At 45.0% G+C, this 13889-nt stretch overlaps 1 protein-coding gene across 1 annotated transcript in view; it reads left to right on the plus strand.

Annotated features, from left to right (window-relative positions):
* Positions 1 to 786: 786 nt before the first annotated feature.
* The window catches only part of T265_09517 (hypothetical protein), a gene marked incomplete at both ends in the record, with an annotated part of 47478 nt that continues 34375 nt past the window's right edge, over positions 787 to 13889 (plus strand). The window contains 6 exons of the mRNA XM_009175611.1: positions 787 to 1034; positions 8070 to 8246; positions 8286 to 8640; positions 11123 to 11235; positions 12485 to 12785; positions 12878 to 13007. Of these exons, the coding sequence (XP_009173875.1) occupies positions 787 to 1034; positions 8070 to 8246; positions 8286 to 8640; positions 11123 to 11235; positions 12485 to 12785; positions 12878 to 13007 (1324 nt within the window). The remainder of the gene's footprint in view (positions 1035 to 8069; positions 8247 to 8285; positions 8641 to 11122; positions 11236 to 12484; positions 12786 to 12877; positions 13008 to 13889) is intronic.

Genomic DNA, 13889 nt, shown 5'->3' on the forward strand with positions numbered 1-13889 from the left:
TGATCGAAGCAGTGACTGGCACCCTGAAAGAGCATCCGCCTTTACGTTTTTCTTGCCTGGACTAAGCTGAGCATCTGGTGGGAACTTTGCCACAAACTGAGGTGCCGAGATCCTCGAGGAGATTACCCAGAGCCAAATGTTCTGATTGTTATCACGGAACGGAAGGATGGAGTTAGACGGAACATTCACCGCTCGTGGCTGGGCTTTGAATCGCTCTTCGGAACGCCTTTCAGCAATAATATTAGGTTTATTTCCCAGCTTGTAGGGAGCATGGCGACTGAAGCATGATCGGGCTTGATCGGACTCCGATTCAAAAATCTTCATTATGGGTAGTATAGCTCTAGCAACACGGTCAAGGATAGCGTTTGTGCTGCTTGGATCTGACTGAAGCGTAAACCCGAAAGAATTTGCGGACACTAATTTTGTGCTGTGCGCGGAAGCCGTCGGGCTTGATCTCCGATTCAAAAATCTTCATTATGGGTAGTATAGCTCTAGCAACACGGTCAAGGATAGCGTTTGTGCTGCTTGGATCTGTCTGACGCGTAAACCCGAAAGAATTTGCGGACACTAATTTTGTGCTGTGCGCGGAAGCCGTGGGCTTGACGTACGCCGAAAATTTCTCTGAAACTGTGGTTCGAAGGAGGAAAATTTTAACATAAAGTTTTAACATTTGATGGTAATTTTTCGGGCGTATGAGATCTTCCCAAGCGGCCGCAGTTTTGTTGAAATTTGTTTAAATCTACTCAATCCACACGATATTCACGACCCGGGATATTCATATTTTAAATGGCTGCTATGGCTGAGCATGTGAATGCGGAGGATGATTTTGTGGAGAATTTAGCTCGCCCAAGTTTTTTCTCATTCAGTGCATTTCAAGTTGCTTTGAAAGAGCACCAGACGAAACATTTCGTTGTTTTCGTCTGTATAGACTCCATAAAGAGCAGCAATTCGCTACCTTTGTATGAAAAAGCCTCCTACCGTTGCAGCAGACATCCCTGCAGACGAAGCAGAAGCCGTGGAATTCGTCGCACCTGGTAAGTTAATGGTTGACTGTGTATACGTTGTAGCACATGTCGTAGTGATTGTCCGGCAAGGGTCCACGTTCGCCGGTACCATGACTGCTTGAGGGTTATTTCTTACTACCTGGAGCACAACCATCCATGCAGCAAGTTTATTTTTGACAGGCTCCCCATCAACCGGCGACTGACAAATGATGAATTAAAGGAGTGTTCTACCCTGTTAAAATACGGTGCTCCGTCATCGGAAATTCGGCNGGCCCGCATAGATACTGGCTTGGTGTTTACTGTAGGTGGCAGGAAGGTACGGAAGTGAAGATCGATGTTTAACACTGATTTCATGCTGTCCATGATGATATAAGTAGCAGACAAGCGAAGCGCGCACATTTATGTGTATGACGGGCCATCGTTGGCAGTTAAATCAGGACACTTCTCATAGCTGAGGCCTACTAAACAGCGGCGCATATAGGCACTGGCCTAGCAGTTTTACTAAGTAGTCAAGGTAGGCAATATCGCGTGCAGTTTTCAGTATTGGGTCAATCGTTCGCCATTAGATTAAGTACGCATGCACAATGACAATGACTCAACAGGTACGATCAATAGCCAAGTTAGATGACTTCGAGTACATTTGTGAGTATAAAAGGCTGTCAGATGTGGCTATCACGCATGGCTGAGGCCTTATAGTACCGGACGGCACATATATTGCACTGAAGTTTACTGAAGCTAGCCAGGACAAGCGGCATCGTGTATAGTTAGGGGTATAAAAGACCGCCACTGACCATCGGATTATGTTACTGTGCATAGGTGCAGTCTCATTATCAACATTGCACATAAACACGGGCCTAGCAGTTACAACAGGTAGTCGAGATGAGTGAAAACTAGTAGAGATACGAGTAGAAGGGGCCGTCGTTGCTCATTGGATTAGGCTGCCGCGCATATGTGGGGAACCCTAATTAGCGTCGCACATAGACACGGATTCCGCAGCTACAATAGGTAGTCGAGGAGGCTGCCGTCATCTTGGTGACCGCTTCATGATTGGTGCTCACCATCTGTAGAACGTCATAGTTATAATAGGAAAGACGCCCACAGCATTCTGGCAGCACTATATTATCTACAAGCTAGCTATGCATATCTGGGAAAGAGGATCACTCACAGGCGTCTCTCGCGCTGCCACTGCAAGTTTGTGCTATTATCTAACTTTACTGCACTTATGGAACACGAGATCTATGGGGAAAATGTCTTGTGAGCAGGTTCACCAAACAAATATAACCCACTGGTTAATTCTGAGGTGTCTAAAGCAAACCAACGCCTGCGACTGATCCTATAGGGTGGCATTTGTATTAAATACTCTTAAGATGTTATTTTTATTCTTCAGGAACACCGCGGAAGGCCAAAATATGCTAAAGTGCGATTTCCTGTTTTATGTCGCGTAAACCGGCAAAATATCCAAATCGGCGATGGTCAATGACCTTGAAATTTCGCTCACTTAAACAAAATGCTGCGTGCAACATGTCACGGGAAGGTGCAAATTGATTAGACTAACTTCACATAAAAATATGCACTTCGAAAACCCTATAGTTTCGGCGAACTCACTTTCGGCGTGTCAATAGCCTGCGGGGTGCTCGGAACCAATGTTCAGAGGGTTTTTCAACTCACTGAGTTTATAACGCCAGTCGCGGCGGCATGCGATTCATGCAAAAGCCAGCATTCTGATTGGTTAGTTATGCGCATGCCAGGAAGCGCGCGCGTACAAATTGCATTTGTGCACAAGCCAAGAAAAAACAAGTTAAATGGTTGAAGCGTATAAACCAAGGAAAGATGGACTGTCAGTGCAAGCGAGAAAATAGCCTGGAACAATTTTAATGATTTATTGCAGGATACCTCTGCTTCTATGCGTGAAATACTTGCCATAGTACGTTTATAAAATAAAAAATCTTAACATCACAGAATTCATCCGCGAACCTTAACGTATCCATCGAACCGCCTTTATTCACACAACTTTCTTCTGTTTACCCACATCATTTCTTGCAATCAAAGCTTGGGAGGAACTCGACATTTGTGTTTTAGGAAATCTCGATTCAAACTTGACTATAGTCATGGATATGTAACCATAGTCAAAACTTCGCACTCGGAACGTTGAGTTGCTTTCATCTTGGTGAATCATTTTTAGTGCTACATATGACTCAGCAAAAGCAGTAGCATCCTACTAAATGACATGTTAACCGGGGAAGTCGAAAAGTTGCCGAGCGCCGTCGCCCGGACTTGATCCGCCAACCCTTAGGGCCGCCCCCGAGCTTACCCCGCTAGGCCACCGAGCCACGGGTGGCGGCTGGTGCAAATTTCTGTTGAGCAGCTGGGCCTCGTATGCAGTGGTTGTATGTTTCGGTATGGATCACGTGACTATGACCAGCCAATCATTTGCTTTAGTTTGGCTTGTGCATGAATCGACTTCCAGCGCGGCTCAGTTTAACAATTGAATAGGTTACGGCTAGTTGTAGGACCATGGCGTTTATGAGAGAAGGAGAACGCCAACTACCACTTTAGTGCAAGTTTAAATCCAATCTACAGTTTCGAGAAAAATCGTTACCCAAACTTGGAACGATTGGCAAACAGGTAACGTGCTACGAACAAAAATAGTTGAAAATCGAGGGAGAGGTGCAAGTTGAAACGAAAACAGATAGTGAATTTATTCAAGGCAGACTGGGAACAAGCATCTTCTGCAACCATCTAATTGGTTGTGTTTATCCAGGTTATCTGTGTCCGGAGGCCAGCCACCCCTAATAACCTTACGGTACCTCCAATGGATGGATATGCCACGTGCATATACGAACCAAAAGAAGGCGTGCCCTGATTGGTCAGAATGCCAGTTAATCTGGACCGAGCATCTTTAGCTCGATGCTTCTCGTCTGACACAATGATTCTGGTCAGTTGACATGGTGGCGATTCGTACCGCGATTCCACTGCGAACAAGTGCCTGAACCCAACCGGTACACACGTGAAACCCCCGTACGCCTGTACAAGAGGGACCGGTTACATAACCCGCGCTAGCAAAACAGAACTGTGAATCTACAGCCCTTTCTTGGTTGTACAACAACTTTTCGGACGTTCCTAGCAGGCTTGTCGATCTACCTGACCGACGTCTTAATTCAAACTACATCCCTCTTCGCTATCCCAAAAACACGGCCGCTAATTGAGATTGCCTCTCAGATAGCGTGACAGGCAGCTGAAGATCCCCGCTCGAGCGGGGATGTCACCGTCTACCTCGGAACATGGGTATTTGGTGCATTCTGCTAACCTGCCCCACAGATAAAAGCCTTTAGAGTCTTTTCAATAATAAAGGTAGACGCCTCTGCAGTGTCATGACCCTCTCAACCATGTACTTACTCGGTACACTATAACACGACTGACCACTGGACTGCAACCAGTTTGAGTTACCTTTACCCGCTATTCATAGACGTCTTCAACGCTCCTCCGATCCTGTACCTTGGGTCCTTTGAGGGTATACGGAGAGCTCTCTAAAAGCTGTGCATAAAAATGTCTGCTACGGCTATCCGATTTCTCCATTCCTATTTACTTCCGTGGTCGACGAGATAATGAAACGAACGCTACATGGTCTTCAGAACCCTGACTTTCAAACAGCTGCGGACGAAGACATTGTTCAGGTGTTTTTGGATGAACTGACCAAAACACTTCATCCCCACAAGGTGTAAGGTCATGCTCGTGGACATACAGTCACTCAACACACCACAATCCAAAGGCACTGGATGTTGTGGAGTGTTTTACATAACTAGGAAGTTGTGTCAATTGTGGTGCGAGAGACTAAGTCAATGCATGAATCTTCAAGGCTATGGTCGCGTTCGCTAATTTGAGACAAATTGGTGCATCCCTGAAGCTCAGAGGACGCGTGTATCATGGCTGTTCCATGGCTGTGTGACTTAGCCTGTTGGAGCAGCGGAACTAAATCTTCATATCTTCAAGCAGCGTTGTTTCAGAACAATAACTCGTGTAGGGTGCTGTGGGCAAATCCGCGACGATGGAATTAGAAAGTGAGGTTTCGGTTGTGCAACGGGGACTTCCATCGAAGAAGGTGTCCAGCCACGGAAGCTGCGTTGGTTAGGCAATGTATTGCGCATGCTCAACCATCGTTTACAGAAGAGATCGCCATTTTCGCTGCCCAATTTGGAATGGTGGAAGAAGTAAGGTCGCTAACCCTCGGCCTTGCAGAGGAGTATGAAATAAATCTCTGGATGGTGTCGGTGTGACTCGCCTTCCATGATGTGAACCGCGTGATCCTTGGTGTGCATGGTTTTGCCAGGTGGCTCGATGGTTAGAGCCCACATATACTGACCGGAAGGTCCGCGGTTCGAACCCGACCTTTGCACCTCGGCTTCCTCTGTCTATGCTTGGGCAACCTGCCATTATCCCAGCCCTCGTGCTTCCTTCGGGTGGCATAGTAGTTAGGTTCCGACAGGGCACTACAGCTGAACGTTCCTTGCTACATCCACTATCTGTACACAATGAAAGCAAACACCCATCGTGCCAATCTACAAGGGGTTGGATAGTTTGGTCCAGATAACTATCGAATCATAACACTCTTACCAGTGCTCTTCAAAGTGGTAGACCAATTACAAACACTTGAATTTTCAGAATATACATTCTCAGACAGGGCCCATTGTCGACACAATTGGGTACCAAACCCGTTAAGCCATCGTAACCACATCAGCCTGGACTTACTGTGTCCGGTCTACTCTGACCGGGTTGATACTTGCGCCACTGCAAATTCACTTGTGTGCAGTGTTTGTTCGCTGAAGTAGCCAATTCGGCTGCAGAACTCTCAACGCCAACCGAGGTGATTTCGTCCTCGACGATGTCTTTTCGCGATGTTTATTTTAGCTGACCAACTTCGGGTGATTTCGGAACACCAATTAAAGTAGTTTGAGCGCACATAGCTGAAACTCATAAAAGTGCTGACCGAAAATCGGAATGTTCAATACGGCAGCAAAACATCGGTTTTGAACACTGATGCCATGCTGTCGATGATGATGATAATAATGATAAATGTTCTGACTTCAGGTGGCAGGATAAGTCAACCACCGATTTGATCTGCAGACTATTGCCAATCTCATCCCTGTTTCCAGCACTTTCTATGGGCTAGCTGGGTGATTTAGGAGATTGATGGAACTTATTATGTCGCGATTTGTTAGACTAAGTACTTAACTGAGAAATTCTTAAGAATTCTTAAGAATATTGCGGACGAACCAATGGAAGAAAGAGTGCTGCGGTTCAGGTGGCTACAACAGAGGGACGATGAAATTCCGGTGAATTATTACAAAATTAGAACTGTTCGTTAGGATCTAGCCGTTCTAATAACCGTTACTGATGAAAAATACAACCTTATCCATGAATAATCTCTACTGTATAACCACACGGCTCATTTAATTGCGTTTAAAGCCCCAAAGTTTGAAGAGAAGACTGGCCGCTGATGGAACCTGACGTTAGCCTTCATATGTAGCTGTAACCGCTGAATCGGACAGTATAGAAAGAAGCTTATGGTACAGTCAGCGATGACATCAGAGGCCATCTCTTGCTTCGTATCCAGCCAAACACACTGAGGTCACACACTCTCCTGGATATCAAACTGCACCAGTAACACAAAACTCCTCTTTATCTCCTTCCTGGGAGTTTCTCAGCCCTCGAGCCTCGTTCAGGTGACATGTCAGCTAGGAACCAAGAGAGTGTTGCAGATCGTCATTGTAATCTTATTCACTCCTTTCTACGAGGCCACACGTTGTTCACCTCGCGGTTTTCGCCATTCTGGGGAAGGCATGGAACACGACGCATGACTCGGTGGACGATGATTTCCCATGCGTAATACATGGCCGATTCACCAGCGTTGGTGCTGCTGAATTTTCCCCGTAACTTGGTTACTGCTGTACGATCGAATATTCGCTTTCTTATTACCTCTACGCATTCGTTGAAGCTATCTGACACCAGAAACGCTCTTGAGGCATTAGTGATCAAAAGCATGGAGACGCTTCATCATCTGTCAGCGAGAACCGTCTCGCAACTGTGCAAAAACAAACAAATAAAACGTAAATCGTTCAGCTGTAGCACGCTTTCGGCGCTTGACAAAGATGCCACCAGAAGGAAGCAAGAAGGCTCGGCTACTGGCAGATTGCCCAAGCCTAGACAGGAGAAGTCGAGATGCAGAGGTCTGGTTCTAACCATGGGCCTTCCAGCCAGTAAATACTAGTCCTAACCACTGAGCGATAACACAGTGCCCTTTGAGATCTTGTGCCTTTCGAGGCCACAAGTGACGCAAATCGATAGACTTTCTTTTGACCTCCGAGATTCGTGCACTGGCTCCATCCGACACGTCAGAAGAAGCAGCAGAGTGATTAACCTTTGGTGTGGAAGCGGTTACGAAAATTCTGTGTACTGTCAGATTCGATCTGCCTTCCAGGATATTGTATGCTTATTCGTTCATGCGCTTTCGTAGAGACGCTGCAGGGTGTTGTTGATAACGATAACGATCATCAGACACTACATTAAGGAATCCCATCGAACAGCTCTCTTTGTCTGTACCGTATCTTTCGAAAACGAGTTCATTTTTGGGTCGGAAAGTCTTATCATGTGAAAGCCATTTCCATGGAGTTAGCACTATGACATTCACGTCGGTGTCGTTTTAACGTTTCGAGAAAAACCCTGTGGTCAGTCATGTGTCCAGTGCACTGGGAATCACCATCTTCCGCTATTCGTAGATGCTGATTAGTTAGCCTCTTATCTAAGCAGATACTACCTTCATTAGAGTGTCGGATGCCAACCGGATCGCCGAGACCTTCAAGAATTTACTTTCGTACCATACGTGACTCACTCAAGGGAAGAAATACATCCGCTATCTTGAGTCCTAACATGAGGCTTTGAGTTCAAACACCGTTGATTTTATTGTCTTGACTTACAGAAAACCTCGATTCAATAAAAGTGTGACACGCTGTACACTTTATTGCTTTCCGGTCACTAATCGCCTCCTGTGTATATTCTAATTACTTTCAGCAAACTAACCTGTGTTCTTGATCTGGGATTCGAAATGCTTACCCCTATCTTTCGACTTGAGCAAACAGATACCGTGCTCAAAGTCATTGTTCACGCACCGATGGCCAAGTTAAGTGAGTTAGAAATCTGCGTGGAGGATGACATCTTTTACTTCACTGCTCCTCCCTACTATCTGCAGTAAGCCGCACCGCTTTGCTTTACCATTTCCACATTCAGGTTTAACCTACCCGGCCCTGTTTTTACGGAAGAGGAGACATTCAAAATTGAATTCGATGACGGTGATATAACTATTGAGCTTCGAAAAGTTGACCGTACACCCTACAAAGATCTTGGTTTAATCACAAAACTTCTTAATCACACTTCATTGCTCAAACTTCCGTCAAACCCCCCGCTTATTAAAGAAATCCAAAACGAGGCCTCTAAACAATCAACAAAATTCTCCTCTCTGCGTTGGTTCTTTTTTGATCAGTATGATGCAGACTCCCTGGATGAAAACTGTTCTCCTGGGATACTACTCACACCTCCTTTCTATGGCTTCTCTGGCAGAAAGTCTGGTTTGTTTCAAGTCGATGTAAGTGACTGACATAATTCTTTTCCATTTGACTCGTCACAAATTCCTCACATACGTAGACCATGTCATAAATTCACATGCTCTGGATGCGTTGTTTGTGCTTTTGCCAACTATTATCGTACACCACTTTATTCTTGATTATTTCGTTTTCGCTCCCTATAGGTCACCCAATTCATCATGCAGAACACGTGTCGTGGGTTGAGCGACAACTTATTAGCACTTGAACGAACCAAGTGATGCAGTTTACTCAACTGATGTACAGCAGTTGCAAGCTGTATTTCCAGTGCTTAGATTATCCAAGTTATCTTATTTTTTGTAGCTAAATTCTTAGTTCCTGAAAACTTCCCCAATCTGAACTATATTGTTCTTTTTTTAGAATACATCCGCTTACCTCTTCCACAGTGTGTAAAGTCCTACACTTCGAATATATAGTAGCTCCAGTCATGATACTTCAGGAGGTAAAACTGGATTATTTGTGGCTTGCGAACATCGGATTAGAATACAAGTTCAATTGCTACATAATTGCGAGTCGTAACCTATGTGGGTGAAGTGTTTTCGTTACCGTCAAATTTTTCCACCGGGTTTCAGAACTTAACTGGCAGTTACCGGATTTGTTTAACGCCTTACTCTTTGGTGCGGTATCCACCAACCACTTAGGTGTATCTCATTGCCATATCTTAAATTATTCATTTATTCATCCTTTCAGTGCGTAGGTACCTACGGCAGTGAAGCATCGGTGTTGAACACTGATGTCATGCTGTCGATGAGGATGATGATGATGATGCGTAGGTACCATATAGCCTGAGTGAAGCGCTAGAATTTAGGTGCTTCTAAGCGTGGACGGAAGTAAGCGAAAAGTCAGAGTTGGGTTCGAACCACAAACCTAATGGGTAATAGCTTTTTACTAGGTCGTCTCGAGCTCGCAACCAATATGCGGTGAACACACGCAAAGTACATATTGGATTTCAGCACCGGGGTGGCTGGTTACTGGCTGGTTTCAGTCTGTGCACTCGAACCCTAAATAGGCTTTTTCTATTAGTTTACTTTTGTGCCTGCCATCCAACGTGCTCAGCCATTCGGTGGGAAAGCTGAGGACGAATACTTGTTCGTTCGAATACAGAAGAAATCCATCCATCTCACTAACCACCCTTCACTGAAACGCGTCCTACAGAGTTTCCCCAGTGTTGTCTTCATTCTCTCGCGATGCTAGATTTCATCACGTCCGAAATGCCACCGTCCGACGTGGTGCGGCTACATACTACACTGTGTAATTCTCTTCACACTTTCTTGCGGCTCTAATGCCATGGCCAGGTTTTGTGGTTTGCTGGTTTACAATGATACAATAGGTTAGAAGTGCAAAAATAATCGACCGATCGGCGACAGTATTTAGGTCCTTCAGTGTATTTTTATCTTGGTGGAATCTCAACTAAATAGTTTGACTCCCCACAAAGTCCTTAATAAAGTTCTGCGGAAGAAATTCCGACATAGTAGGACTTTCGTCGATCGACAATTCAGCTACCAATAGGAAAGGTGTTAAAATGCAACCGTGGCAAACCAAAATTTCAATGATTGCCAAGGAGGCTATTCTCCGTAGACCAGTACTAGAATGTGAAAAATAACAAACCGCAATGAAATAGTTTGGATCATCTTTGAAAAGAGATATCTGAAAAGCTCCATCGACTGAGTCGAATATTATTCTTCGATCTAACGAGACAACGGTTGTGGGCCTTTTACGCGTACAATGATGTTCAGGTGTTTGTCGCACAACAAAGATATGGTCAGTACATTCAAGATCTGAAGGGGACCTTGCTTGATCTTCACGGTTCGGTTTCTTGCGGGCTAGGCTGCCTAAGGTGCCACCCCGTAGTAGCTCGGCAATGACTATGACCAGAATAGTACGCTAATAATTCTCACATTCATACATGAGGATTGCCTGATTGCAAGGATTGTTTCACTACTCCACTTGAGTCTTATCAAACTGTGAGTTTGTCTTCTTTACTTCGATGCTCTGCCTCCGAAATTTGGTCTTCATTTCTGACTACATATTCCGTTGGAACTGAGTATTAAAGCTGCTCATGCGTTGATCGTTATGCCGAACACTTGGAGACAGCTCAGCTTTTCTTTCAGTGTTATAAAGCCTGAAGCCTGAAAAAGGACTCTTAAAATCAGCTTACAACGCTGACTTCTTGTTGTGACTTCCAGGTTATTAGCGTTGGAGCAATTAATTTCTGATCCGTAGTTCCTTTTTTTCAATGCGAGCGAGCGAAAAGCATCGAAGTGTGACAGTCCTTGCTGAGGACAAGTGTTTCATTCAATTTGAAGGTGAACTATGTAAAACTTGCGAATAGTCCTTTTTCAGGGGAGGGTTACCAAAGGCCATTTTAGTCAAACACATGACCACTTTTGTTTGGGTCTGATTTCAAAAAAATGTAATCAGGAAGTGGCAACCTTTCAGTAAATGCGGCATTCTTTTGTTTTGCAGTCAGACCTCTCCTACGTGATCGACTTACCTGATCCAGACAGAGTTAGTCCGGAGAGGCGGTCCACACTCCGTATAGCCGAGGAAAAGAAAAAGTTCTCTGCGGAGCACTACCTGTGAGTCATTCGGATAAATGAAACCTCTTTTTTGAGGACAGATAATTTACTGTTGTTGGTATGATGGTTTTGGTCAGGTGTTCATATTTTTCATCTTCGTTTGTCCACCAAGCTCATGGAACCGATTAAGCAAAATAGATTATCTGGAATCACGAATTCGGTCCCATCATCCTCCCTTGGATTTTTTGCAGCAACGTCTTTTGTCTCCAGGGCCATCCAGTTTAGCAACCCACCACCTACTTACGTTGGTTCTCATTTATACAACGTCGTCGACCAGTGATATGAAGAACCAAGGGCCAGAACTTCAGGAGACGATAGGTTGGTTGGTTCACTGTTACCCTGCTGGAGAAAGAACGCTGAATTATTCTAGGATAGTCACATATTCAAGTCGATAGTTTTGAGGCAGGAGTACCATCGGTTGTCTGTCGTTACCTATTCCCGAGGTTCTCCTAGATGGCTATTAGTTTGGTGTTTCCTCGGCTAAACTCTTTGAGTAGTATAGTCTATTGACTTCCACGACTGGCATTTACCTTCCACAAACCGAATGCCAATTTTTTCTGCCTGCAGTTGTAGACACTAGCTTTTCATAATCAACCGGTGATTTGACGGTGTATGGCGCTTATATGTTTCTGCGGATAGTCTCATCCATTAAGGCATAAGCTTCCCATCTGAGATGTCTTTGGTTCGAATGGACTTCGGAATTCTCCGCTGTTCCCGTGTGGGCTTGAGAAACCTGGTAGTGTGTTAGCACTGTGCTCCCGGTAGGTTAGCACAATCAAGAGCACAGTTCTCGTTGCCTGTGTTTTCTATCAGCCCCACTACCCTTGGATTCTTCGCGCGATAAACATCCGTAGGTCTTCAACGTTGAGTTCCATCCAGAGACAAGGTTGACATGGTAGAAGAATATATGGAATATTTAATGACACCACCCATAAGGTTGCTGAAGACGTACTGCGATTGTCGTACCAACTGAAACATAAGTTTGATTTTCTTTAGCGCATTCAATTGGAGAATATCATAAACGAGAGATTCAGCTGGGTTTCAGTTGAGCCTCTCGTAAAAACCGAATTCCCGGAGAATATCATAAACGAGAGATTCAGCTGGGGTTTCAGTGAGCCTCTCGTAAAAACCGAATTCCCAAATATCCGGAATCGCCCTTTAGTTTTGTTTTTTTGCTGTTTTTTCACTAACGCGTTTAGTTGCACATATACTGATCTCAAGCCTTTCCCATCTGTTCTCTCCACCATAGTGCGGACTTTTTTGAACCCGAAGTTTGGGCTGCAGCGAAAACGACCCACCCAGCTTGGCGAGGTGTCCCTTCGGACATGGAACCAGAACTGACAAACGAAGAACGCCACCGACTGATTGCTCTGGCGGCGCGCAAGCTTCCTCCAGCCCCGGATGAGGAATCAGAGGAAGTGTCGTTGTATCTCGGACTGGTAGACCTGCTGTTAGCCTATGTCTACGACTATCGTGTTCGTGAAGCTGAAGAGATGACTGAATCAGGTTGGAATATTGCCAAGTTGGCTTCAACTTTGTCCTGGTTTGAGGTAGGTGTTTTCATTCATGGCGCACCCTGCTCACACATTTTCATGGTTTCAGTCGCTTAGACTTACTTTTGTTGTTTTGTTTTGAACTTTAGGTTTTCCACAACCTACCACAACTTCTTACCACCTTCTACCGGCGAGCATTGGTCTACCCACTTGTTAGAAGCTGGAAGTTCTGTGTTCTCATTCGCCTAGATGTTGCCGCACTACTTCGGATGAAACACGGTAACAGTTTTCACTTGTCACTGTTTTTTATACTAAAAGCAATAAACGGGAATGGCCAGCCATTTACGGTTGGAAGTAAACATTTCTCAAGTTTTATTCCAGAGCGTACGAATTCCGATCTACCCCGAAGTACGCATGGTGTTCATTGCTGATGACTCTCAACATCAGCGAAACAGTACAGTATCTAGTAAAGTAAATTATCAGCGTGCCATGTGAGCTGGCAGTAAGTAAGGATCGAAAGAGCCACTCATTTGTGGTAATATTCAAGCTGGATAAAAGCTCACCATACACCCTCTGGGCCGGTGAGGGTGCATGGTGAGCTCTCCAAAAGCTTTCCTACAAAAGTAGTGTCAGACAAGGATGCCCACTCTCCTCATTCTTGTTCAACTTCGTCGTCGATGAAATAATGAGGCGAACACTGGACGGTTTTCAAAACTCCGGTGTTCAAATTGTTGCTGGCGAGAGCCTTGTCGATCTGGAGTACGCAGATGACATCGCCCTCATCTTTGAAGACCTTAGCGAAGCACAAGCCCTGTTGAATAAACTAACCGCCATCATACCATCATTTGGCATGCGCCTTGCACCTTCAAAGTGCAAAGTCCTGCTTCAGAACGTGCCATCTGCGAACATATCCCTTACAGTTCAACGAGAACCACTGGAGATTTTGGAAAACTTTACATACCTCGGTAGTTGTATTAGCTCTGACGGAAGTGTGTCTGATGAAGTCAGTGCAAGAATCTCAAAGGCTCGAATCACGTTTGCTAATTTGCGTCACTTGTGGCGTCAAAAAGGCATCTCACTGGATCTTAAGGGTCGTGTGTACCAGGCTACAGTAAGGGCTGTGTTGTTGTATGGGTGCGAGACATGGCCTCTTCGGGTAGA

This window comes from Opisthorchis viverrini (assembly GCF_000715545.1).
Source record: "Opisthorchis viverrini unplaced genomic scaffold opera_v5_279, whole genome shotgun sequence".
NCBI lineage: Eukaryota > Metazoa > Platyhelminthes > Trematoda > Opisthorchiida > Opisthorchiidae > Opisthorchis > Opisthorchis viverrini.